Source organism: Emys orbicularis, chromosome 6, assembly GCF_028017835.1.
Source record: "Emys orbicularis isolate rEmyOrb1 chromosome 6, rEmyOrb1.hap1, whole genome shotgun sequence".
Lineage (NCBI taxonomy): Eukaryota > Metazoa > Chordata > Testudines > Emydidae > Emys > Emys orbicularis.
The window spans coordinates 74,769,389-74,795,132 of record NC_088688.1 but is presented as its reverse complement, the minus strand read 5'-3'; the positions used below and the strand labels follow the sequence as shown (position 1 = coordinate 74,795,132).

Below are 25,744 nucleotides of genomic sequence, written 5' to 3'. Positions count from 1 at the left end.
TTGGCGCATGTGGCCAACAGCAGGTCCACGTGGCTCTGAACCTGGGACCGGGATGTGCCCTTGGGGAGCCAGTCATCGAGGTAGGGAAATATTTGCACCCCTTGGCGTCTGAGGTAGGCCGCCACTACCGCCATGCACTTTGTGAACACCCAGTGGGTAGTAGACAGGCCAAAGAGCAGGACTGTAAATTACTAGTGGTCCTGTCCCACTAGAAAATGGAGAAGCGTCTGTGCCCCTCGAATATGTGTGTATGGAAGTACGCGTTCTGGAGATCCAGGGCCGCATACCAATCGCCAGGGTCCAGGGAGGGTATGATACATGCCAGAGAGACCATGCGGAATCGGCAATTTGCCATGAACCGGTTGAGGTCCCCTTTGGCCTTGGAGATCAGGAAGTAGTGGGAGTAGAACCCTTTCCCTCGGAATTCCCACAGAACCGCCTCCACAGCTCCCAGGCTGAGGAGCCGACCCATCTCCTGCTGCAGAAGGGATAGGTGCGATGGGTCCCCCCTGCCGACCGAGGGAGGGGGGTGGGAGGGTGGGGGTGAGACAAACCGTAGCGTATAGCCCTGGGAAATGGTGTTGAGGACCCACTGGTCCGATGTTATGCGGGACCATTCTGGAAGGAATGCAGACAGGCGGTTGCTGAAACCAAACTTTATTGGTGGGAGGGTGCGCTCGGGGGTCACCCGGGTACCCTCCCGCAACCAGTCAAAACCGTCTCTTGCCCTGATGCTTGCCCTTGGAGGGGCCAGGCTGAGGAACCGAGCGAGACTGCCTCTGAGGTCGCCTTTTCTGCACCTTGGACCTCTGGTAGGTGGGTTCATACCTCAGCTGAGGCGCAGGGACAGGGGCTTGTGCCTTGGGCTTTTCTTTGGGTGGAACGTACAGCCCGAGGGTTTGTAGGGTGGTACGCAAGTCCTTCATATCATGGAGTCTCATGTCCATTTGTTCCGCGAACAGGTCCTTGCCGTCAAAGGGAAGATCCTACATAGCGGACTGCGCCTCCGCGGAGAGCCCGGAGAGCAGAAGCCATGAAGCCCTGCGCATGGACACGGCCGAGGCCATGGACCGAGCTGCTGTGTCGGCTGCATCCGACACCGCCTGCAGAGCAGTTTTTGCTGCGGCAGCGCCCTCATCCACCAGCGCCTTAAAATCCTTCCTGTCCCATTCCAGAAGGGAGGGTTCAAATTTTTGCAATGACCCCCACAAGTTCAACTCATAACAACTGAGGAGGGCCTGGTGGTTGGCTACTCTGAGCTGGAAGCTGGCAGATGAATAAAGCTTCCTGCCAAATGAGTCCAGACTTTTGCAGTCTTTATTCTTGGGAGCGGGTCCTGGTTGGCCTTATCTTTCCCTGTGGTTTACGGACTCTACCAGTAGGGCAGTGGTTCCCAAACTTTAACAACCTGTGAACCCCTTTCACTAAAATGTCAAGTCTCGCGAACCCCCTCCTAAAAATGAATATTTCCAGGGATTTTCTCATTTACCTGAGTATAAATTATAAAAGCAGTGATCTTGGAAATATAAAATTTGTTTTTATGACATGCTTTTTACACACTATTATTAATTATTATTTATAATTACATTATTTTTATTACATTATGAAAACGGCAACACTCTTCCAAGATCTCACTTCCGTAGCTTGTATCACTTTGAATAAGCCTGTTATAAGACAAGGCTCCTATGTTTCATCAAGGACTATCAGAACTGAAACAGCATGAAGGTATTTAAGAAGCCAACTGAAAGAGTTCCTCCTACATATGCATTCAGGTCTTGTTTAATCCAGGCAAACAACGCACGTTACAACAAAGCTTAAACTTGTTCTTCATAATAATTTTAAAAACAATACTACCTGCCTATTTAATTTTAAAAACAGCAGAAAATATCCACCTCCCTTTCCATTTCTTATAAGGAGTCTTGAAGTTTAAATCTCCTCAGTATGATAGATATGCTTGCTTTGATCTGCTTAGCTCTTGGAAGTCCAGGGGCTCCAGGTTGCTGGCCCCGTGCTGTCCGGGGTCCCTAGGGACAGCTCTGTCCACCATTAGGGAATTTTTTCCTGAGAACCCCCTGTAACATTTCGTGAAGCCCCAGGGGTTCACGAACCCCAGTTTGGGAACCACTGTACTAGGGAGTTGGGCGCCAGGTGGGTATAGAGGTATTCGTGCCCCTTCGTGGGCACAAAGTATTTGCGCTCTGCCCTTTTCGATATTGGGGCAAGCGAGGCCGGTGTCTGCCAGAGGGCATTGGAGATGTTGGCCACCCCCTCGTAGAGCGGGAGGGCCACTCTGCTCGGTGCCGAGGACGAGAGTACATTCCGAGTCCGAGGGTCCCTCCATCTCCTCAGCTTGGAGGTGGAGACTGGACGCCACTTGCTTTAGCAGCTCCTGATGGGCCCTGAAGTCCTCCTGTGGTACGGAGGGGGGCGGGGCTGCGATCTTGTCCTCTGGTGCAGGGGACGGGGACAGTACCAGGGTCTGCACATCAGCCGGTGCCACGGGATCCACCCCTAGATCAGACTCCTCCTGCGGTGCCGAGGAGCCTTGACCCGGCGAGGCATCCCTCGGGGGCCTGCATAGCTTGGCCAAGGGTTCTTCCGATGCCCCTGCCACCGACCGAGGGCCTTGCTGGGCGTGCGCGGGGGGCCAGGGAGTCCACTGGCACCACTGGCTCTGCCATGGGGGTCCCTGCCATTGTCCCTGGTGTAGCACCAGCGGCACCAGCTGTTCGGGTTGACCCGATTGAAGCCTAGGGCGCTGCGTGCAGGACGAGGTCAGGGTTGCCAACGACCTGCCGTTGCCGTGCGAGTGGTAGTACCTAGCACAGCTTCTGCCGCGGTACCTAGACTCCGGCATCAAGGAACGGTGCCGTCTCGAGCTGCTGCTAGTCGAGACGCTTCGATGCCTGGACCCATGACAGCGAGGAACTGGCGAACCCCGCCGGGAGTCGTGAGCTCAGTGCCTCGATGCGTGAAAGTCGGAGCGCGACCAGCACCGGCGTCCGTGCCAGGAGCAGCTTCTGTAGCTCCCTCTAGAGCGGGAGCGTCTGCAGCGTCGGTGCCTGTCCTGCTGATACCTTGTACTCGGCGTGGAGCAGTGGCTGGAGCTCCGTTCCGACGGCACTTTACCAGACAGCCTGGAGAGCGATGAGAGCAGAGGCTGAGGGCTGTGTCCTGACCGGACACTGGGCAACGAACGAGCCCGAGAGCAGTCCCCTGACTGAGATCTGCGGCGAGTCGGCATCGGCTGGTGGGGGCCCAGCGGCGGCTTGCCTCTAGACCGAGGTCCGGGTGCCAGCGGTGCCCCAGGCACCTGCAGGGACATAAGGTCTTTGGCTGCCTGCAGGGCCTCCGGTGACGAAGGCATGCGGACTTCAGCCGGAGAGGCCTGAGTCGACGCAACTGGGCTACTGCTCCACTCGACTTGAGTCGGAGCTCTAGAGCCCGGGGGGGGAGGGGAAAGAGCTTCTGCGACGATGACGCCTTTCTCTGCTTTCTCGTCGGGGAGCGGTGCCGGCCACTGGAGGGTGCTGGGGGGTCGCTGCACACTCAAGATAAGGTGCCCGGTGCTGACTCCGCTCGGCGCACCGGGGTCGGAGCCAGTGCCGACTCCATGAGAAGGGCCCGAAGTCGGATGTCTCTTTCTTTCTTAGTTCTGGGCTTGAAGGACCTGCAGATTTTACAGCAGTTGCTAATGTGGGTTTCGCCCAGGCAGCGGAGGCAGTCGGAGTGCGGGTTACTCCTGGGCATCGAGCGCCTACAAGACTCCCACGATTTAAACCCTGGGGCCCGGGGCATGCCCCAGCCCAACTCTAACTAAACTAGAACTTTTAACAAACTAACTGATATAGGTACTACTGAACAACGAACGAGGTTGGGAAGAGCTGAAGCTAAGCTGGAGCGAGTAGTTCCGATGCACCTTCACTGGCGGCAAGAAGGAACTGAGGGTGGGGGGAGCGCGTGGATCCCCTTATAGCGCGCTACAGGGGTCACAGCGGTATTCCCCCCCTACGGGTACTGCTGAGGGGAAAACTTCTGGCACTGGTGCATGGGGCGAGCATGCACACTTACTGTGGAAGCACTCGAAGAAGAATTAGCGTTTCCAGCTCTGGAGCGCCCTCTGCAGGCTGGTGTCCCGCTTCCCGCTGGGCCCGAGTCCCTCCTGGACCCTGGTGCCCCTTTCAGGCCGGGGTGCTGCCCCCTGGCAGTACCCCCACAGATCTGGGTCTCCCCTCCCCAGGGAACCCCCACCCTCTATCCCCACCTCACCTCAGACTATGGCTACTGCCATTCTCGATCTAGCCCCCGTTCACTGGGGCAGACTGCAGTGTAAATGCCACTCATCACCGGCAAGGGGGGGGGGGGGGGGGGGTTGGACCTGCTGCCTACCCTTGGGCTGCCCCTCTGCAACCCCAGTACCCTTTCTGGCCTGTAACAAGGCCTGCAGCCTGGAGGGTTTCCAGGCTGAGCTCCTCCAGCTCCTCTAGCCTTCCCCCAGCCCTGCTCCACTTTAGGTACTCTTTCTCAGCTCCCAGGCAGCCAGGCCCTTCTCCCTCAAGAGCTAGGAGAGTCCTCTCAGCTCCTGGCTTCACTGGGCTTTTATAGGGCCAGTTGCAGTCTGACTAGGGCGTGGCCCAGCTGCGGCTGCTTCCCCAATCAGCGAGCCTTTAGCTCGCAGCCCCGGCCCTCTCCCAGGGCTGGCTTCAAGCCCTTTCAGGCCAGGAGCGGGTGACCACCCCGCTATAGTGGGATAGAGGAAGGAGTCTGCCACAGAGCCTTAGCAATCTTGAGAACCCCATCATATACAGGTAGGGCAATCTGGACGAGCATGGAGGCTGAAAGGACATTGAAAAGGGTGTCCTCCTGCTCTGCCATCTCCTGCATTTCCAGCCCAAGTTCTCGGCAATCTACCTGAGAAGGGCTTGGTGTTGTTTAAAGTCATCCGGGAGGCTGGCTCTGGAAGGTCCTGCGACCACCTCGTCCAGGGAAGAGGAGGCGGCCCTGAGGGCTCGACAGCCACTGGAGAGGGAGGTTTGGGGATAGCCACTGGATCCTCCATCCCAACCTCGGAGTGAGCTTCCGGTACCTGGCCCGGTGCCGGTGGGGTCATCGATTTTCGCTCCGACGCAGCCACTGAAGCGCGCTGCAAAGGGGGCATGGTCATCAACGGAACGCCCCATGCTCCCAAATACAGCCACTGTGTTGGCCACTGGCCTTGCTGCCACTGCAGTGCCGTGAATGGTAGAGCAGTTTCCGGTGCCCAATCCCATCGCGGAGACTGGGACGATGGGCTGAACTGGGCCTCCGCAGCAGAGGAACCACTCTCCGGCGACCAGGGAGGAGCTGTCAATGCCTGGGTCTGCCTGCTGGTTGTGGCTACCGGTAAGCGCTGAGCAGGGAGAACGGTTCTGGTGCCGGGGAGATTGGCATCAGGGGAACAGTGCTGCAGAGACCGGTAACGTCAGAGGGAGCAACGTCTAGACCCGGATCGGCAAGAGGGCAAACGGCGTTGGTCTTAATATGGGGAGCGTCATTCCCACACTGGGAAATAATGTCTCAGCATCCAGGGGGAGAGTTTGGGCAACCGGCGGCACGGTTACGACTTGCCATGGGATTGCTTGTCCGGCAACAGACGGCCCTCCCCTGCCCCCGGAGAGGTCTTAACATCTGCCTTGCCCTCTCGGGGAGCCTTAAGCGTGGGGGGGAGGGATAGCTCAGTGGTTTGATCATTGGCCTGCTAAACCCAGGGTTGTGAGTTCAATCCTTGAGGGGGCCATTTAGGGAACTGGGGTATGTGTCTGGAGATTGGCCCTGCTTTGAGCAGGGGGTTGGACTAGATGACCTCCTGAGGTCCCTTCCATCCCTGATATTCTATGATTCTATGGTCCTGTGGCACCGGAGATGTCATAGGAGCAGGTGGAGACCTGCGCTCTCTCTGCACCTGGGCTTGCAATGATGATGGTGCAGGCAGGGAGGTGGGTCCCATACCGCTCACCAGAGTCAGTGACGGAGCTTTAAGAGGGCTAAGAGCCCCAGCCACGGAGGCATGCTCGCGCTGCTCCGGAGAAGGCTGGCTGACAGGCCCAGTCCCTCTATCGGATGACCCCGGGGCCTTCTTGCTCGGCGCCGGCGAGCACTTCTTCGCCTTCTTCTTCGGCACTGGCGAACGATGCTGAGAGGAGTGGGCACCGGCAGTGCATTGCACATGGTAGTCGAAGTTCTCGGTGTCCTGCGTAGAGGGCTCGAAAGCCGGATAGAGAACGGACTCCATCAGGAGGGCCCTGAGGCCAATGTCCATCTCCTTCTGGGGGTGAGGTGGAAAGTTCTTACAGATCCGGTAACGCTCCTTGTTGTGTGATTCCCCCAAGGACTTAAGGCAGCTGTTGTGGCCTGCCACAGATCGAGCAGGTCTTAAACCCGGGAGCTCGAGGCATGCCCCGCTTGGGGCAAAGTCCTTGCTGGGACCTTAACTATCAGCTAACTATGCACTTAATTAATTAACACTAACTACAGTCGAACAAAGGCCCAAAGGCATGAAGTCCAATGGAAGAAACCGCTAGCTCTTAACAAGCAAGAGAGGTGCACCAAGTGATCACCATGGGCGGTAAGAAGGAACTGAGAGGGCATGGGCTTGCAGCACCTGATATACTGTGGCACTAGCGTGGCACTCTAGAAGGCGCTACAGCCGGCTCTATGGGTACCGCTAAGGCAAAAATCTCCAACAGCTGTGCACATGGGCGCATGCACACCTAAAATGGAATCGACATGAGCAAGCACTTGAAGAAGAATACAACATGCTTTGGAAGCTTTACTGCTCTGTTGCAATACTACTTACCAAAAATATCCTCACATAGTACCAGTCATTTGCTTGAAAGCCTCTATTGTTGGTTTCCTCATGTGACAACAAGTGCAATAATCTTTCCAGTAGTAAACAGAGGCTCTTGTCTCATGGTTTTGATAACATCCTAAGAGATTTGCTATTTTTAAAAAAGTGACAGGCAATACTGGAAGCTACTGACAATTTAAATCAGTCTGATCAATTTGAATAATGAACATGGAAAAGTTCATTTGTCCCAAGACAGTTCTTAAAAATAAAGTATATTACATCAAAAACCTACATTAAAAGAACATCAAGATGGCAAAGTTGAGCACTCAAACGTTAGAAAGTGACCGAATTAAGGATGCCATGTGACTTCAATCCAGCCCCCTTGTGCATAAGCATTATGGTACAGTCTTTATTTATATGATCACATGCTATTTTTTCCTCAGGACCCCTGGTCTCAATTCAGTACACTCTCAGAATACTGCTCTGGAATGACTCAGAGTTGTGTAGTAGTGGATGAGACTGCTACAGGTTTAAGAGACTAAACTTTAGACATTCACTTTTGGAAATCTTGACTAATATGTAATCTAACATGTAAATTAGTCACTGCACATGTGGAATACAGTTTTAGAATTTGCATCACACTTCTTAAGGCCCCGAATGTACAATTTTACAAATATATTCTGGATTAAATTTATATCCTGTACGTATTTTAAGATCAAAATAATCTCAAACACACATTTTTAAATACCACAATGTGTGAATTATGAATACATCTTGCTGAAATTGAAGTTTTAAAAGAAAGAATGAATTCTGAATTATAGGAATTAAAGAACATGAACCAGGCAGTCTTTTTAAACATACAGAGATTTAAAGACTGAAGAGCATCAAAACATTTTTGGCTAAAATACTTGTGTGGCAAAAAAACAAAAACAAAAATGAATACAGACTTCAGAACACATTATGATTACCATAGTATATGTATCAGTAAAAGGAATTTTTGGAACTTTTTTACTGCTTTAGAGTAGGAGAGACAACAAATTATTTTTATCAAATGGACTGGACAATATGGAATTGTACTTAAGAGCAAATATTTACAAATCTTAGAATTTATAAATAACTGTTTTCTTGTATGTTTCCTACCTGTATAATCCCCAAATCACAGCCTTCTTTTTCATTGCAAGGTAAAAAATAGCTGCATCAAGTGGATCGTTGTTTCGTTGAAAAGCTGCTTTGGCTACCTGTGAATATATGGGGGTTTGTTAAATTTGTGACAAATTTAAAAGTAATCTGAAAGCACTATCCCTAAACTGGATTTAGTCATTGTTAAATAAATTCATTTTAAGTAGTTCTGATATACATGGCAAAGATCAATTAGGTATATTTTTTGCTTACAATTAACAAAAAACAGTTCCTCATCAAACCAAAGTTACATTGATTTCAGGTTTTTATGATAAAAGTCAGTTATGTAAATAAATAAAAATATTTGTTTACTTAGTCTACATTAACTCTTTTGCACTGAACATTTGGGCAGAAACTCTGATAGATATGAGAAATAGTTCTAAGTCATCAGGAAAGGAAAAGCAGAATGGACTGATTTAAATCATAATGATTTAACTAATTTTAACCGACATACACCAGCAAACAGGAAACCTTGATTTAGCAACTAAATAGAGTCTTTACGCTAAATGTGGTGCTTCCTTTTGCTAATCAGAAGAATACATCTCTCTCTCTTTCACACACACACACACACACACACACACACACACTCTTAAGCAATTACATGATTTAATATACATTTAGTCAGATTCTTAATTTTTGGATTTTGTATTTCAGAAAAATGGTGAATGATCCATTACTTCTTTATCAGATGGCGATTATTTTTATCCAAAGTTTATTCGCATGAAAACGCAAATTCAATTAAAATGCACAAAACCAGCATTGTAACAGTTTTTTATTAAATAAATAAGTGTACTGCATATGTTAAAAAAAAAGTTTACTAAAACATGTTTTGCACGTTTCACTAACTGATTTATTAAGCAAAGGAAATATTATCTGTAGTTAGTGAATTGAACTGATTTCTGATACTATATCCTTCAAGATTTTAAAACCAATAGATCTCATCCTCTCATACTTGGTTTTTATGTGCAGATCAGAAGAGGAAGGCAAGCTTCAAGTATTTAGCCAGTGACTTCCACCAGTTAAGTGGTCTGACTTTTTTTAAAACTTGGTAGCAAAATATGTACTAAACATTATTTCTTGTCTTTAATTTACCTTTTTTTTTAATAAAAGGTAAGTTCAGGTCTTAACAGCTTGTCAATTTCGAACTTAAATGTAAATTGGTTTATTTTTTTAAAAGTAAATCTGCATTTAGTTTAAATTTAAAAAATCCAATTTAAATAAAAAACACCTTTTTAAAAATCATCAATTTTGTCCACCCTGAGGACAAGTAAATCATAGAGGGCCAAATTTCCAATACACCTGTCATAGTCGTCCCACAAAATATGCTTGTACAAATGCAGATTTGTGAAGGTCCATTTTAGAACTCTCAAAGTTTGGCTCATGTTGTATAGTAGAGGTTTGCATCTCCAAAACTTCCCTTGTTACTATAATGTTTGGTCTCCATAGATTTTAACAGAATCCCCTCAATATTGGTTACCAGATTGTCCTATATCAAGCAGGCTAAACTGAGTCACTAGATAGCGTCATTCAAAAGATGGGAGGGGACATGCGTGCAAAGTTGTAGTTACCAGTTTTTCTATTAAATGCAAGTAATTTCAATTGGCTTCTGAGGGAAATGGTTTCACTTACTAAAATTTGAGGGTAGTAGAAAGGGTTCAAGTGTGTGCTGAAGCAAATCAGTCAGGTCAAGTTGAGCTGGATTACAGTGCAACAAAAGCCAGTCATTTTCCTAGATGACTACATCTCGTGTGACAGAATTTAAGCTTTCATAAAGCAATAATCAAGGACCAGACCCTCATGTGGTGCAAATCACCATAGCTCCATTAGCTCCAATGAAGCTATGCCATTCTATACAAACTGAGGATCTTGCATTATATCTAGCCATATGGTAAACCAAATATAAACTGATACACTGCTGTCTGCCTCAATTTCCAGACAGCCTGAAACAGGTGTGAAACACTACTGTTAATGTAAACAATGTTAAATAAGCACAGTAGGCTTAGACCTAAGTGTCAATATTTACCATTTCACAGATATATAAAGCTTGCAAGGTATAGGAGCCATTATGAAAATTATGGGCACAGAATGTTAGGAAATGTGATACCAGGGTCTAAACCAGGGGTCTCAAACACGCGGCCCGCGGGGCTATTTCCTGAGGCCCGCCAAGCGGCCTGCACCCGCCCCCCCGGCCTTCCTCCAGGCCAGGGGTGGGCAAACGACAGCCGCAGGATTGCCCCCCTCAAGCCTTGCGCCGCTCCCTGAAGCGGGGGGGGTGGGGGAGAAGAAGCAGAGGGCTCCGTCCTTCCAGGCACCGCCCCCCCACAGCTCCCATTGGCCGGGAACGGGGAACCGCGGCCAATGGGAGCTTCGGGGGAGGTACCTGGAGGCAAGGCAAGCAGCATGCGGAGCCCTGCGTCGCCCTCCCCCAGAGGCCGCAGGGACATGGTTCCAGCTACTTCCCGGAGCAGGGCGGGGCCGGCAGCCTGCCCTGGCCCCGGTGTGCGCCGCTGCCACCCCGGAGCCCGAAGCCCTCCTGCACCCTGCCCCCCAACTCCCTGCCCTGAGCCCCCTGCCTGCACCTCAACCCCCTGCCCTGAGCCCCCTGCTGCATCCCACACCCCCTCTGCACCCCAATCCCCTGCCCTGAGCCCCCTGCTGCACCCCACACCCCTCCTGCACCCCAACTCCCTGCCCTGAGCCCCCTGCCTGAACCTCAACCCCCTGCTGCACCCCAAACCCCTGCCCTGAGCCCCCTGCTGCATTCCACACCCCTCCTGCACCCCAACTCCCTGCCCTGAGCCCCCTGCCGCATCCCACACCCCTCCTGTACCCCAACTCCCTGCCCTGAGCCCCCAGCTGCACCCCACACCCCAACCCCCTGCCCTGAGCCCCCTGCTGCATCCCACACCCCTTCTGCCCCCTGAGCCCCCTGTCTGCACCCCAACCCCCTGCTGCACCTCAACTCCCTGCCCTGAGCCCCCGCCACACCCCTCATGGACCCTCTGGGGGCAGGGAGGGGGCGGAGTTGGGGTGGGGACTTCAGAGAAGGGGTTGGAATGGGGGCAGGGAAGGGGTGGAGTGGGGGCAGGGCCGGGGGCAGCGAGGGAGGGGGTGTCAGTGATGGGGCCCTCGGGCCAATGAACTAGCCCTCATATGGCCCTCGTGATCATTTGAGTTTGAGACCCCTGGTCTAAATCAATTTTCCTTTTAGACAGTTCCATAAGATCCATGCTGCCCCTAGCTTCCAGTGTCCTGCAGAGCTTCCGACTTCTCACTGATAGCAGACTTACCTTCTGACTTCATTAGTATTTTTCACCTGCAGTCCTCAGGAAGCAAAGACTGTAGAAAAATATCTGCACCACTTTGGTGCCCTGAACATACTATCTATAGATGTTAAACTCACAAAAAAACAAGAATATAATATGCACAGGCATGCAAGTGAAAGAAAAAACATGTTTCCTAAATAACTGAACATACAAGTAGATTTATTTACACTCCATTTGTTAAAATAATAAATAATGTGTAAGTTGAGCCTTCGTACCTCATTAATACATGTTCTCATGGCAGATATAAAGTAACTTAACAGTGCCTTTTTTGTGTGCTGGATTTGCCACAATGAGAAATCACTTCCATACTGGGCTCCATCTCCTAACAGTCATTGTGTGTGCCAAAGTCAAGCAAGGCTCTTGTGCTAAAAATTACTTGACTGGTTAACTCCAAATACTGAATGTTCAATAATGAGACTTTGCAGAGTTTAAAAGGACATTAACAGGTGTTTGTCCAACCCTGTTCTTAAAAACCTCAAAAGACTACTTCCCTTGAAAGCCTATTGCAGAGTTTAACTGCCCTTATAGCTAGAAAGCTTTTCTAATATCTAACCTAAATCTCCCTTGCTTCAGATTAAGCCCATACTTCTTGTCCTCGTTTATAACTTCTTGTCAAGTTTATAACTTGAACTACCTCTTTCACAAAATGCAGTGAAATTCAACACTTAAAATCAGTAAAGTGACAAGAAATGAAGCCAACCGCCCCATGCCCTCCCTATGGTAAAAAAAATTCACATCCTTCAGGAAGCACTGACAATTCTTCTCCATCCCACTGCTGTTAAATTCTTGACCCTTAAGGCCCTCTAATCATAGCATCCCTGTAACTGAACAGGATTTAACAGGACGCTAGTGTACTTCAACCATTTTCATATAAGGAAACTGGGTAGCATAATTATTCTAGGATATATGAATAAGTGGTAACATGCTGTAAACTAATTTGTTTTCAGTAAACTATATTTACCTTTTCTATGCATCTGCGCAAACTATGGATATTCCGAACCCACCATCCTACACCCATAGCTCTGAGTTCTGACCAGGTCGGATCCCCTTTCTGCACAACAGGAAGCATGTTCAGTAGTTCTTCTTCTGCTACTGAATGAAATGCCCAGGCAAAGTGACGAGTAGACAAGCCTATACAATAATCCACAAAAGAAAAAAGTACTCGTTCAGTGACAACAAAACCTGAAAAACAAACTGCAAATTCAGAAGGTTTTTTCTTTGATTTTTAACTGTGAAAGTACAAGACCAGAAACTTGGTAGGCATTAAAACAACTGCAGGCCTTGCATTCCTAGGTTACACATATGTGAAAGTTAAGTACTGTCTTACAAATGGACAACCTGTTTATTATTCACTTATAAACTGGCTATTTCTAGTTCACGGACAATAGATGTAATGCCCAAAATATAAATAACTACTAGACACAAATATCTGCAGAGAAATGCCCTTAAAGATAGCTAGTGGCAATGTCATACCTATGTGAAATTTTGCATATTTAATTAAGTGAAATTTACCAAAAAGTTCAGAAAGTTTAGCTTAATTTTGATTAAATGCTAAATTCCAAGGAAAAAACTAACAATACTGACATGTTCAGTGAAAAGTTTCTCTTCCCCCCGCCCCCTTTCCTCTTTTTTTTTTTTTTAATCATGCCAAGTTTTAATGTCTAAATTGTAAACATTCTGGGAGTTTATTTCTCCTGAAAAAATCATCTTCTCAGCACTTCATCAACTTCCAAAATAAGAAGTCAAATTTGGAAACGGCTTTCAGGAAACAAGCTTTTGTAATCTTTTGGCACCGAGTATTATTTACCCAAAGCAAAAAGGAAACATGGAAAATTCTGTCCTAATTGAGCATTTTACAGATAAAAAGGACTGTAGCTACAATATGTTCATAGTTGGGTTTTTTTAAAGTTTTATGCAGCATCAAGCAAATATTTCCATCATTAAAGCATTTGGCTTGATGAAATGGCTAAATACCCTTTAACTTTCATGAAATACACTGTCATTTTTATTTTAAGACAGAACCATACCAAACAGACCCATCAGCGAAATTTAGTATGGAATAGTACGGGGCTCTCAACCTTTTTCTTTCTGAGGCCCCCCAAACATGCTATAAAAACTCCACGGCCCTCCTGTACCACAATAACTGGTTTTCTGCATATAAAAGCCAGGGCCTGCATTAAGGGGCAGCAAGCAGGGCAATTGCCAGGACCCCATGCCACAGGGCTTCACTGAAAGCTAAGTTGCTCAGGGCCCCAGACTTCAGCCCCATGCAGTGGGACTTTGGTTTCTGCCCTGGGCCTCAGCAAGTCTAACACCGGTCCTGCTTGGCGGATGCCCTGAAACCTGCTCGTGGCCCCCTAGGGGGCCCTGGACTCCTGGTTGAGAACCACTGACATAGTACTCCTTTAAGTCTTCTGTTCTGGTGTGGTTTGAACAAAGTGAGTGAGTTATGATCATATTTTGTGCCTGTACAGTCAATTCAGCATACACTTTCTAAAACTACCTTGCTGCATTTCAACATTCATGATAATCTACTGTGCAAGTTTACTTCTGAATTTGCTTATTTTCTTTTAAGTATCATCAGGACCTACAAACTTACATCACATTTAGAAAAAATCAGTATTGTTGTTTTTAAGTTACAGGTAATCTTCAGCATGTTAAGCTACTGGATCAGCCATATCTGTATTCAGCTTTGAGCTGTGCTCAATTAGGAAGTTTACACATGAATAACTCACTAACCCAAACATTACTGAAAAACAGAAATTACATCCAATCTTGGTTTGCTTTACAGAGCTCATCAAGAAGTAGAACCTAAACCAAGGCTGTTGAAGACATTTAAAAAAAAAAAAAAAAAAAAAAAAAGAGAGAGCCTTTGCATTTGGCCAGTCCTTAGCAAATATGTCTTGCCTCTAACGCTGACAGGAATATTTTACTTTAAAGTACAAAGCCAAACGTTTTTGGTTTTGGTTTTTTTAAAGAAGTTCAGCACCGAACGGCCTTGCGAAGTAGCAATTTTCAAGTAGGTAGCACCAATGACAGTCCTGAGTTAGATAAATACTATAAATATCTGATTACGTCAATTCTGTAAAAAACTCTGTTTGAAACGCATTTTATACTGTACGTTACTGTTCAGACCGTAATAGTGTCAGATGCTACAATGCATATGAAAGTACTAGTTTGTCCTTTTGTTTTAACTTGATAACAAATTAAACACACCAAAAAAAATACTGAAATTGTGAAAGCTATATATTATTTTATCCAAGAGAAATTGCAATTAAACATATGTAAAGACTATCATAGAACTGAAAGTAGTTGCTGAAAAGGATTGCTATAATCACCAATTAAAAATAAAATCAGTTCAAGTTTGGTGATTTATTCTAGAGCACTGCTCCTCAGCAGAAGTTTGCTGGAAGCATGGAAATAATCTAACTTGATTATGGGTAAAACTTTCCAGAAGCACCAAGTGACTTAGGCACTTCAGCTCCTAAGTCACTAATGTTTTCTGAAAATTCTTATCCTATGCTGTGAGTCTCTCATGCTAAAATAAAATAAGCACTAAAATGAACTGTTCTATACAATGTTCAAATAAGGTCTTGTCATATTACTCATTTCTAAACAAAGCTCTTTTATGAATTTCTGTTATAAAATACTGGAAAGGATATCTTTACCCCAAAGAGATTAATCAAGAAGCATGCACACAACAAATTAACAAACAGCTATGTTACTCTTCAGCATGAGCATGCGCAGGGCTTGCAAGGCAAATGGGCTGTTAGGACTTACTGCAATTCTCTCATACTACAATTCTGCATGTATTTCAAGTCTGCATGCATACATCTAATAGATAGAAATCATTTAAATTGTTAAATCACATGAACACTGTCCAAAAAAAACCCCCAATCTGTAGAGTTACCTTGGTGAAGTAGCTGGGCTCGATGGACAGGAGGAAGTGAGGTTGTCAGAAATGTGTGCAGCTGAACAGCCAGAAGGAATTTTAAGCCACATTCATCAAGCGTTTCTCCACCTATAAATAAAAATTGAGTCATATTTTCACGGAAAGAAAATACATATGAAAGGAACTTGAAAAAATGGAAAATGACTATAAATAGGTCTCTGATTTCTCTTTGCTAGACCACTATCTATGACATCACATTTAAAAAAGAGCTCATGAATTCACTGATTTAGTCAACTCTTAAACCCCAAACTAAGACACTAGTGACATAAAGAAACAAAGGCAATCTCAGGGTGGACAAGTGGCAAAAAAGGATGCATGCCCTGAGCAAGTTATGCTTTGCAGAGTAATCTAGAACTCTAAGAAAAATCATACTTTCCCTATTCTTTCAATCAGTAACTAAAAACAATATGCTGCTTATTGTATCAAAGTATTATACAACTATTATGTTGGATAAAGGGAAAAAGCTTGGTTGATAAAGGAAAGTGCATTCATAGGACGGTGAGAGTTAAATTCTCAAGAAGAAACACTTCTGATTGTTTCTTTAGATTTAAACAATAGCAACCACACAAAAAGCTCTTTGGATCCTAACAACTGGATTTATAATCTAACTATAGCCATCCAACAGTAAACCAACCCCCATCTCATCCCCACCTAACCCACAAAAAACACCCATACAAATAATGAATTAATTCAGCTAGTCATTACATCAAAGCTGCAAAATAACCTCAGTGTCCCAGGAACATACCCTCAAACCTTCCCAAAAAGCCTGTTAATTTCCCCCCCTTCTCCCAGCATGCTTGGAAGGTCACGTTTGGGTTATTTCTGACCAAGGGCAAAGCAAGTCTCAGTCTTGGGCCCCTCACAGTGAACACACATGGTTCATGATTATATCAGTCAACAATAACAAATGAAAATACTTCTGAAGTTCATAACTTAATTTCTGTAATAAAAGTGTTATGAAGAAGTTTGCAATTTTAAAAAAAGGACTGTTTACCTAAACAGCAGATGGTAAAATCTTGTTCAATAGTACATCATAGTAGTACAACTGAATATTTAATACACTTATCTGGAAAGACATTTGCAAGACAATAAAAATCCTTACAAAAAGGCTTGTGAATTATAAGAGTATTGCCTATCACTTAAAATATATAGCTTACCCTGGTTTCTGTCTCTGCTTTCTCCAATATCAGTACTGGTAGTAGCAATTGTATCTGCCAAGGCCATCAATGACATTTGCTCCATCCTGGTGAGACCTGGTAAGCTAGAATGCATCAAGTGACGAGACAGAACTTGGGCATGCTCTGGTCCAAAGTAAGTTGGGCTGTACTGAGAAAGATCAATGACCTTTGGCTTTGTATTATCTTCATCTGCTTCAAACACGGTAAGATCATCTGTATTTAGGCTGGAGTTTTGAAAAAGATCTTCATAATTTTCATCAGGTAAACCATTTTGTTTATTTAAGTTATTTTGATTGTTGGATTTCTCTAAACAAAAATGTGAGCAGTCATCATCTGCAGCAAGCAATGCATACAAAGGAAGTGGTGGAACAGAGTCTATTTCTGTATAGTCTGTATTCTCAGTTTTGTTGAATGTCTTGGGGTCTCTTGCAGTGCTTCCACTAGCACTAATTGTGAGAGATCTAAGTCGCCGATCATGATTAGGTTCAGATTCATTTATAGCAACAACTTCCCCAGCAATACATTTCACCAAATGAGACAGGATGGCTTTTGCTCTACGTACTTTACCAAGGTCCATAAGCTCAAGAAGCTGGAAAGGGTGGTACTGAGGTAAAGTTGGACATAATGCATGAGCTGCTTCAAAAAGACCAGAATCTTCCATTTCCACAGACAGATCAAATGCAGTTCTCTTTCCACTAAGTTTCTGTGCAAGACTTGTCATGGATCTGGTTAAGGTTCGCTTTGGTGGGTGCAGGCCAGAACCAGCCGACTGGCTTTGTTTCATTAAGCTAGTGATAGATGGTGTGCTTCCACTGTAAGAATCACTCGTAACTGACTCTTGTTTTGAAGGGGATTGCCACTGAGAATAAACATGCATTTCACAATCCATCCCAACTACAAGGATGCCATCACGTACCCAAGATAAAGAAACTGGCAAAGGAGGTGATCCTTCTACTGAAGAAACTAAGTCCACGCACCGTAGCAGTACAAACCTACAAAGGGATGTAACTTTTGCATTTTCCCACAGTGGCAATGCAGACATCTCCTTACTACTTTGGTCATGCATGTTCCCAACCAGTTGGCCAAACATATAAAGCTTTGATCCAATTCCTACTGTTAGGATATGTGATCCATCTTCCTTAGACATCCAGTCTAAGTGAACCAAGTGCTTTGTGCTGGGCAAAATCCTCTCATTATTAGATAAATAAACTTCTTGTTTATTGTATGCCATTAAATTACTGTCAATACTAATGGCAGAGTCCAACATTATGCTTATTTCATCTAAATGAAGAGTCTGTTCCAGAATCCAACATGATCCTCCTGTAGATTCACATTCAAAAATACTAACATGCATCATGAAATCTTGAGAACATCGACTATTTTTAGATGTCATCTGCTTGTATGCTACAGCTAATCTATTTGTATGTGCACAACTAACTTCTACTGGCCTGCCTGGAACATTCACAGTACTACTACTAAGAAGTCCATCCTCAACAAGTAGTGGCCATTCTTCCCATATATACGTAACATTACTATTTATAGTATATTCTGGCGTAGAAGAAACCACTGCCTCAGGAGTCACTCTGCATCTCCAGAACCTAACTTTTCCATCTGAGCAAGAAGTTGCCAGTAGATAAGGGGCATGACAAACTGGATATACGGAGGAGGAACTCAGGTGTCCTAAAATTGAAACACAACAAAAATAAACAAACCAAGTTTCACATCAGGGTCAAATAATAAGTAACCATATGTAAGATTTTTTATATATATATATATATATATATATTTTTTTTTTTTTAAATACAAGGGCCAAACTAAATTCACTCAATTTTCTTAAAGCTAATACAGTTTGGTTTTGGTTCATCCTACAAAGTATCTAGTGCCTATTTTACTGACACAGAATAATGATTACAAGGATTCAGAGAGAGAAGAGGTGAAAGGAACAAGTTGAACACAGTTCTACAGTGACACTTGGGGGGGGAGGGGGGGGAGAGGGTGTCAACCTATGGATACAGGCCCAGTTAAATTTTTAAAATTATTTCACTTCTCTGAAATTTTAAAAACTCTATGCCCAATATGAATGGAAAGAAGCATTATATAAACAATAACTTGTGGCTCCAAATATGTTAAGCAATAAAAGCAAATTTTAATATCGACAACACGGATAATCAGTGTTGGAACCTGATGACACACAAAATATGGATCATTTGAATTATAAGCTCCAAAATAAATTGTGCACTAGTGACAAGTCATGACATGGATTTATAGACCTTTAATTAAAAATGGATTTCTCTGTCCATGTATATACATGGATCCATACCCCCCTTCCCCAATGGCCACCAGAGAAGCTCAGACACGCTGCAGTTGCTGAATCTTTGAACATAGCTGGAGCTTTCATGCTGGTGTATTTTCATAATCCACGTATGTGAAGTCACACAATTATGAAGTGTGTGCACTTCACACTGCAATCCAGGTACTATATGCTAGCTAGTGTGACAAAGTTCTGTCCTTGACTCCGTGGGTCCTGCGTTTCCTGATGGATTTTGCTAACCTCAGAGGCTCACTGTGACCCTCCACATAGCCCTTCTCTCTCTAGAGGCAAGGGTCACATCTACTGAGCCATTTTCATCATAAGCCAGCAAGGGAGGTGAGGAGAAACAACCCTTCCTCGCACAGTCTCTGTTGTCTCCCAGTATCAGTGATTAATCAGGGAGGGGAGGGGGGAGCCCAGGCCCGCCCTCTACTCCGGGCTCCAGTCCAGGGACCCTAAAATTAGCAGCTATGGAAGCTGACTTTTTGGAAATAGGACATGTACAATTCCCTGGGCTACTTCCCCACAGCAGCCCCCACTCAATATCTTCTTCACAATTACCTCAGGGTCTCCTTCCTTGCACCGGATATGGATTCGTACTACTTTGTTCCTCCAACAGCACAGCTCCCTCCTATAGCTCCTGACACCCACACCGCACTGACTAACTTTTAACTAGTTCCAGCCAGTCCTTGATTGGCTTCAGGTGTCCCAATCAATCTAGCTATCTCCACTGTCTTCTAGAAGGATCTTAATTGGCCCCAGGTGTCTTTTTTAGCCTGGGGCTAACATACCTGTTCCTCACTACTTTACTGCAGGCATCTGGCCTTGCCCCATCACACTAGCTCAAAACAAATGCTCCCAATAAAGGGTCTGAATACCCTAAGTAGTCTTCATAGGAGATGTATGTTGATGGACTTAACATTATTTTTTAATATAAAGTCAATTTTTCCGACAAACCACATTTCACTACTCAGGACTGCATATTGCCTTTTACTTACAGAAATCCTTGGTCTAGAGCAACATTTTTCACTGACTAGCTTTGGCAGGAGCTCTGCTGCAGCATTTGGGCCCCAGGAGTAAAAACCAAAATTTTAAAGGACGATGTATTTTAGTATTCCTTTCAAATCTGGTTTCCACGTATTCTTGAGTTCACTAGGTATTTGTTAATTTGTTGTTGTTTTAATTCTAATAACCCAGGAAACTCATAGAATACAGTATACCAAGATATTTACTAGTTATTTCTTTTAAAATTACAGACCTGCTGATGGTTTAACACTTATTATTTCCACTCCTTCTGGTAAATTCAACTCTTGACTATAAACCATTTCCGAAGAGAGAGTCAGACGACTGGTACTTTGAAGGTTTGCTCTACAGGCCTGATATTTCTGCGTGAAGGGAGATTGGATCTTCTCTGGATCCGGAGAGGAAGAATATAGCTCTTCATGATGTGACACTGCTTCAGCTATATTTGAGTCTATTTTTTCATCTAAAAAAAAGTTTGCAATGTTAAGTGAAAGTTATCGTAACATATGACAATTGTTTTATGAAAAACACAGCGGTCACTGAACCAACAAGAGGGAATACAATTTTAAACTTGGTTTTGGTAAGAAGTGAGGACATCATAAAAGAGCTGGTTGTAGGACATAATCTTCAATTGAGTGATCATGAGTTGATTCAGTTTAAATGTAATGGCAGGTAACCAAAAACAGGTCACCAACTCTGGTATTTTACTTCAAAAGGGAAGTCTTTGGAAAATTAAGGGAATTAGTTGAAGTCAACTGGACTTAACAGCTCAAGGACTTAAATGTGGAGCAGGCTTGGAATTTCTTCAAATCAACCATACAAAAACTATTTGCAATTTGCATCCCAAGCAAGGGGGGGAAATTGTAGGAAGAGACATGGCTGGATGAATAACCACTTCAGAAAGATTATTAGGAATAAGCAGAGAACATATAGGGAAAGGAAAAAGGGATTGATTTGCAAAGAAAGCTATATCTTGGAGGATAGAAAATACAGGAATAAAGAGAATTGCTAAAAGTCAAGCTGAATAAGCTCTTGCCAAGAAAATTAAAAAAATAAGAGGAAAGAATTTGGTAGCTATATAAATAAAAAGAATAAGCAAGGATGAGATTAAGCCGCTATGCAGTGCCAACGGGAGGGATATTAAAAATAATCTAGGTATGGCCCAAAAACTGAGTGAATACTTTCCCCCCATCTTTCAAAAATGATAATATTGAACATGTGCATAAAGGCAGAATGACTGGTGGAAACAAGTGTACAGAAATGGAAATTGCCACATCAGAGGTGCAAGAAAAACAAAAGTTTAATGCACTCAAACTGTGAGGACTAGATAATTTCCACCCAAGAATACTGAAAGAACTGGCATATGAGATTGCTAGTCCAATAGGTAGACTTCTTAAAAATCCTTGCATTCGAAGGCAATAGCATATGACTGGACAATAGCTAATGTCTTACCTATATTTAAGAAAAAGAGAAAAAAGTGATACAGTTCTGTGAGCCTGATCTCAGTATTATGCAGGGCTTAGAACAAATTATGAAGGAAAGAATAATTAAATTCATGGAGGTACAGGGGATGTAATGCAACACGGGTTTACCAAAGGTAGATCATGCCAGACTAACCTGATTTCCTTCTTTGAGAAAATAACTGACTTTTTAAATTTTAGATAAGGGAAATGCAGTAAATCTTATATACTTGGATGTCAGCAAAGCAAAGCCAAAGTACCACATGGAAAATGATTATTAAATTAGAAAAAATGGGGATTAGTATAAGATTTGTAAGGTGGACAAGGAACTAGATAAAGGGGAAAAGGCAATGGATTGTTCTGAAAGGCGAACTATCTGGCTGCAGGGAGGTTACTAGTGCAGTTCCTCAAAGATCAGCCTTGGGACCAATCTTATTCAACACTTTTATTAATGACCTTAGCACAAAGAGCATGAGTGCTAATGAAATATGCTCACGATACAAAGTTGGGAGGCATCATCAATACTGAGGAAGATCAGAATATTGTATAGGAAGATCCGGATGATCTTGAAGACTGGAGTGATGGAAATGGGATGAAATTCAATAGTACAAAGTGCAAGCCCCTGCACTGAGGGTCTAAGAGTAAGAATTTCTGCTGCAACCTGGGGGCTTATCAGTTGGAAACAACTGAGGAGAGAGATATGGGTGCATTGGTAGATCACAGGATGACTATGCGTCACCAACATAATGCAGACATGAAAAAGGCAAATGTGATCCTAGCCTGTACCAGGCAAGGCATTTCCAGTAGAGAGAGAAGTACTAATGCCTCTGAAAAAGGCAATGGGGTAAGACCTCATTTGGAATACTGTGTTAAATTCTGGTCACCCATGTTCAAGGAAGATAAATTCAAACTGGAACAGAAGCAGAGGAGAGTTACTGAGGATGATCAGGGGAATTGAGAGCCTATCTTATGAGGGGAAACTGGAAGCGTGTGGCTGGTTTAGCCTAGCAAGGATAATATGACTGTTCTTGATAAATACCTTGGGGGAGGGGAAAGGGTGAAGAGCTATTTACTGTCTTGCTATACTGAAAGGAGGACAGGACGGACACGATACGGTTTTAATCAGGCTGCAATTTTTATTATTAGATGTCTGGGACTACCCCGTCAAATTAAAATATATAGTGCAGGTAACTCCGTGTTCAATATCTACCCGGGGGGACTTTTGCCACCCCCCCTTTTTTTAATCCAGGTCCCTCAGCCAACCCATTGCTGGGACCTTACCATTCCCTCCATCCCCAAACGAGGATTAACGCAGGCAATAAGAAAGGGCGGTTGGCTCCCTGCTGTACCACTCATAGGAACCCAAACCCCCTCATTCCACTCCATTAACAAACACCTCCTTTTTAAGCCCTTTACCAAACCATTTATCTGGTCACTGCATACCTCCCCTGTGGAGTACTTGCACTGGACATCTGCCTCACACTTACATGAGTTGCAACATCATAGCTTAACTCCCTTCTCTACTCACAATAACAAAGCCCTCCCTGAACCCGCTGTGGGGAAGGCAAATAACGCCCCCACTCCACCTTAGCCAATCTGGTGGTGAGGAAAAATTCCTTCCCAGTCCCCTTAGAAAGGAGTGTGACTAGCATGATGCCCACAGCAGGTCCTGACCAAACCTGGTATTTTGCTACCTCCACGAGGAGGGAGGTGAGGAGGGAGGGTGCTGCTCTGCCTGGCATGGGAAAAGGGGTCTTCTCCCACCGGCCTTGCTCCTTTTCAATTCCACAGCCATTCTGGTCCCTGGGGGGGATGAGTCAGTATCACCATGCTGACCTACTACCCTTTTGCAGCAGCCTCTGAGCCTCTCTCCCCCGCTCACCCCTAAAGCGCAATTTCCTTTCCTCCGGCAAGTTGGACAACGCACGTCTCTCCTCCTCCCCCACTTAAAGGTGCACTGCAGTCAACCTTAAGGACAATGTTGTCACAAGAACAAATGTGTATCAAAGTGGCCATGAAGAAATTCAGGCTGGAAATCATAAGAAAGTTTCTAATAATTTCCTTGCCATTGCGGAGGCCTCAAACACCTCAGTCCCTCCTATTCTCTGCCTCCGGAACATAACAGTCTAGTCTCCTGTGGGCTGTAATATTTTGATCTAAATTTCAGTTGTTGGGTTTAGTGTGAAGGTGCTGCGTGATTTTGGTGGCCTATGATATACAGGAGATCATACTAGAGCTGGTGGCCCTTTCTGGACCTAAACTCTATGATTACATTTGATTAAAAAATTCTATGTGTCCTGCGAGTAAAAATCTTAACGATCCCTTAAAAGCAGAATTTAACGCAACAAATTAACTTAACAAAATGGATTTGCAGAGTAGGGATGGATCAACCCTTACTGGACAAGCAACAAGTTCTACATGTCAAGTCCCTCTCTAATTTCTGAAGTGGTTGGAACTGCAAGCTTCAAACCCTGTATAATATAAAGCAATGAAACTATACTGATCCAAAAAAAAATTAAATCTGTCAAAGAGGACATGTGAACATTAGTTCTCACAATAAGTTAACTCTACATGTATTTTCAGATAGAGTGTTAAATGCATATCGTAACATGTAATATATATATGCAAAATGGCGCTAGTTTACTATGAACATTTTAGAATTTGTAACTTTAAAGTTGCATGAATGATACTTCCTTAAAAAGAAGAAAAAAAATAAAGAACAAGTGCATGAATCAATAGAAAGTAGAAACTAGGACAGAATTTACCTGGAAAAGCAGGAAGGAGTCACAGCCAAGGTATGAGTTTGGAAAGTGAAGGAGGATTAGAAATGAGACACTTACCAACCCTGCTGGAAGGGAGTGCATCCAGCTTCCCCTTTACCAGGCAGGGCTGTTGTGGTTTGAAGATTGGTTTCCCTCTCCTACATACACAGGCTGTGACAGTATCAAAACTACATTGTCAGAACACAGCTTGAAGAAATCTTGCCTTTGCTGCACCACCACCTTTGTTATTGCCCAAGTCTGACTGTGGGGTCAGGAACATTCAGTTATCCTCAGTTTAATAACAGCAGTCACAGAGGGCAGAGAACCTGGTTTTAGGCTTTGCTAATTTTTAAGTGTTAACAGACACTCAGCCAGACATGCCAAACCCATGGGGGGGAGGGGAGGAGGTGAAGGGGAGGGGAGAACAAAACAGAAATTGGACTTGTTTTTGGCTTAACTGGCTTGTGAGTTGCTTGTTGCCTAGTTTTTTGGCTTGTAGCTTGTTGGGCTTGTAGCAGCTTGTCGCTTTTTTTTTTTGGATCGGCTCCCGGCAAGCAGGGGCGAGAAAGAGAGTCGGGGTGCACAGCAGGCCCATCAAAGTCCCAGACTGCACGCCGGGGGGCTCTAGTCACAGAGTGTTGGAGTTCTTAGGGACTGGCTTATTTTGGCCTTGTTTTGAAATGGGATTAGCTTGATTTTTGGCTTATTGTAAAAGTTGGGGTGCTTATTTACCACATGAAAGTTGGCAACTGTGCAACTCAGCAGTGCATTCTAATTCACTTAAAACTTACTTTTAAACCCTCAGCATTAATGCAGTCTACCATTCATGATTTAGAACTAAAGACATAGAAAATCTGAAGAAATTTTGTGCTACCATTTCTGAACTGAGGAGCAAAAGTAGTCTGAATCCCTACCACTAACAACTTAAAACAGCTGGATAGATTTTTCTCAACTACTAACAAAAAATAAACACAGTTTGGGCTAAGACTAAGCATAAAAAGCTCCAGAGCAAAAAGGAAATGAGAGACTATTGAGCAAGAAAGAACAAGTTGTGATGGGAACCCAAAAGTAGCCTTCAGTGTAGCAATTGCTGATTGCTTTTTAGACAGTAGCTTCTTAAATATCTAAACAGTAAATACAGTTAAAAATAGGAGGAGTATCAGACAGTTACAAATAACTGATGTTTAACAATATTTTTACATCATAACAAAAGGACTTACCCACTGAAACTGGAACAGACTTCAAGTGTAAGTTCCACATGTGTAATAATGAGCGGTTTTGAGTATATTCAATTACTATTAAGTAAAATTTTTCAGAGAATCCATTTTGCAGGTTTCCTGTTGAAATTTAAAGTAACAAAGTTTTTAGTGCAACATCTAGTGTAGCAATAGTTAGCTACTAACTTTTTTCCCTCTCCCACTATATAACTATAGGCACTAGTGCCTTTACAATTAAAAGAGTATATAGATTCCAAGTAGTCATCATCTTATACAGAAAATGTTTCTTTTATTTGGTTGGGGTTTTGTTTTTGTTCCCCCTCTGAACCTGTTATTGAAAAGTTAAATGAAAATACTATCACTGATACAATAAAACAAATTCAAGGGAAGACCACCACCAGCTATGTTTAAAATCTTAAATCTATGCAACAGCTTTTATTTTATACTGTAGCATACGAACTGCTAAGGAGCAGCATTATATTTTCATTTTTCAGGTTGAAAGCATTGTGA

General features: G+C 44.3%; 1 protein-coding gene across 5 annotated transcripts in view; it reads right to left on the bottom strand.

Moving 5' to 3' along the window:
• The window catches only part of DMXL1 (Dmx like 1), a 148,637-nt gene that overhangs the window by 64,224 nt on the left and 58,669 nt on the right, over positions 1-25,744 (bottom strand). For 4 of the 5 annotated variants that reach the window (XM_065406803.1, XM_065406804.1, XM_065406805.1 and 1 more), the window contains 6 exons: positions 25,238-25,354; positions 20,031-20,258; positions 16,441-18,141; positions 15,242-15,352; positions 12,293-12,462; positions 7,967-8,064 (listed from right to left, as the gene is read on the bottom strand). In XM_065406803.1, coding sequence (XP_065262875.1) covers positions 7,967-8,064; positions 12,293-12,462; positions 15,242-15,352; positions 16,441-18,141; positions 20,031-20,258; positions 25,238-25,354 — 2,425 coding nt within the window. The remainder of the gene's footprint in view (positions 1-7,966; positions 8,065-12,292; positions 12,463-15,241; positions 15,353-16,440; positions 18,142-20,030; positions 20,259-25,237; positions 25,355-25,744) is intronic. The other variant, XM_065406807.1, reaches the window with a different exon arrangement.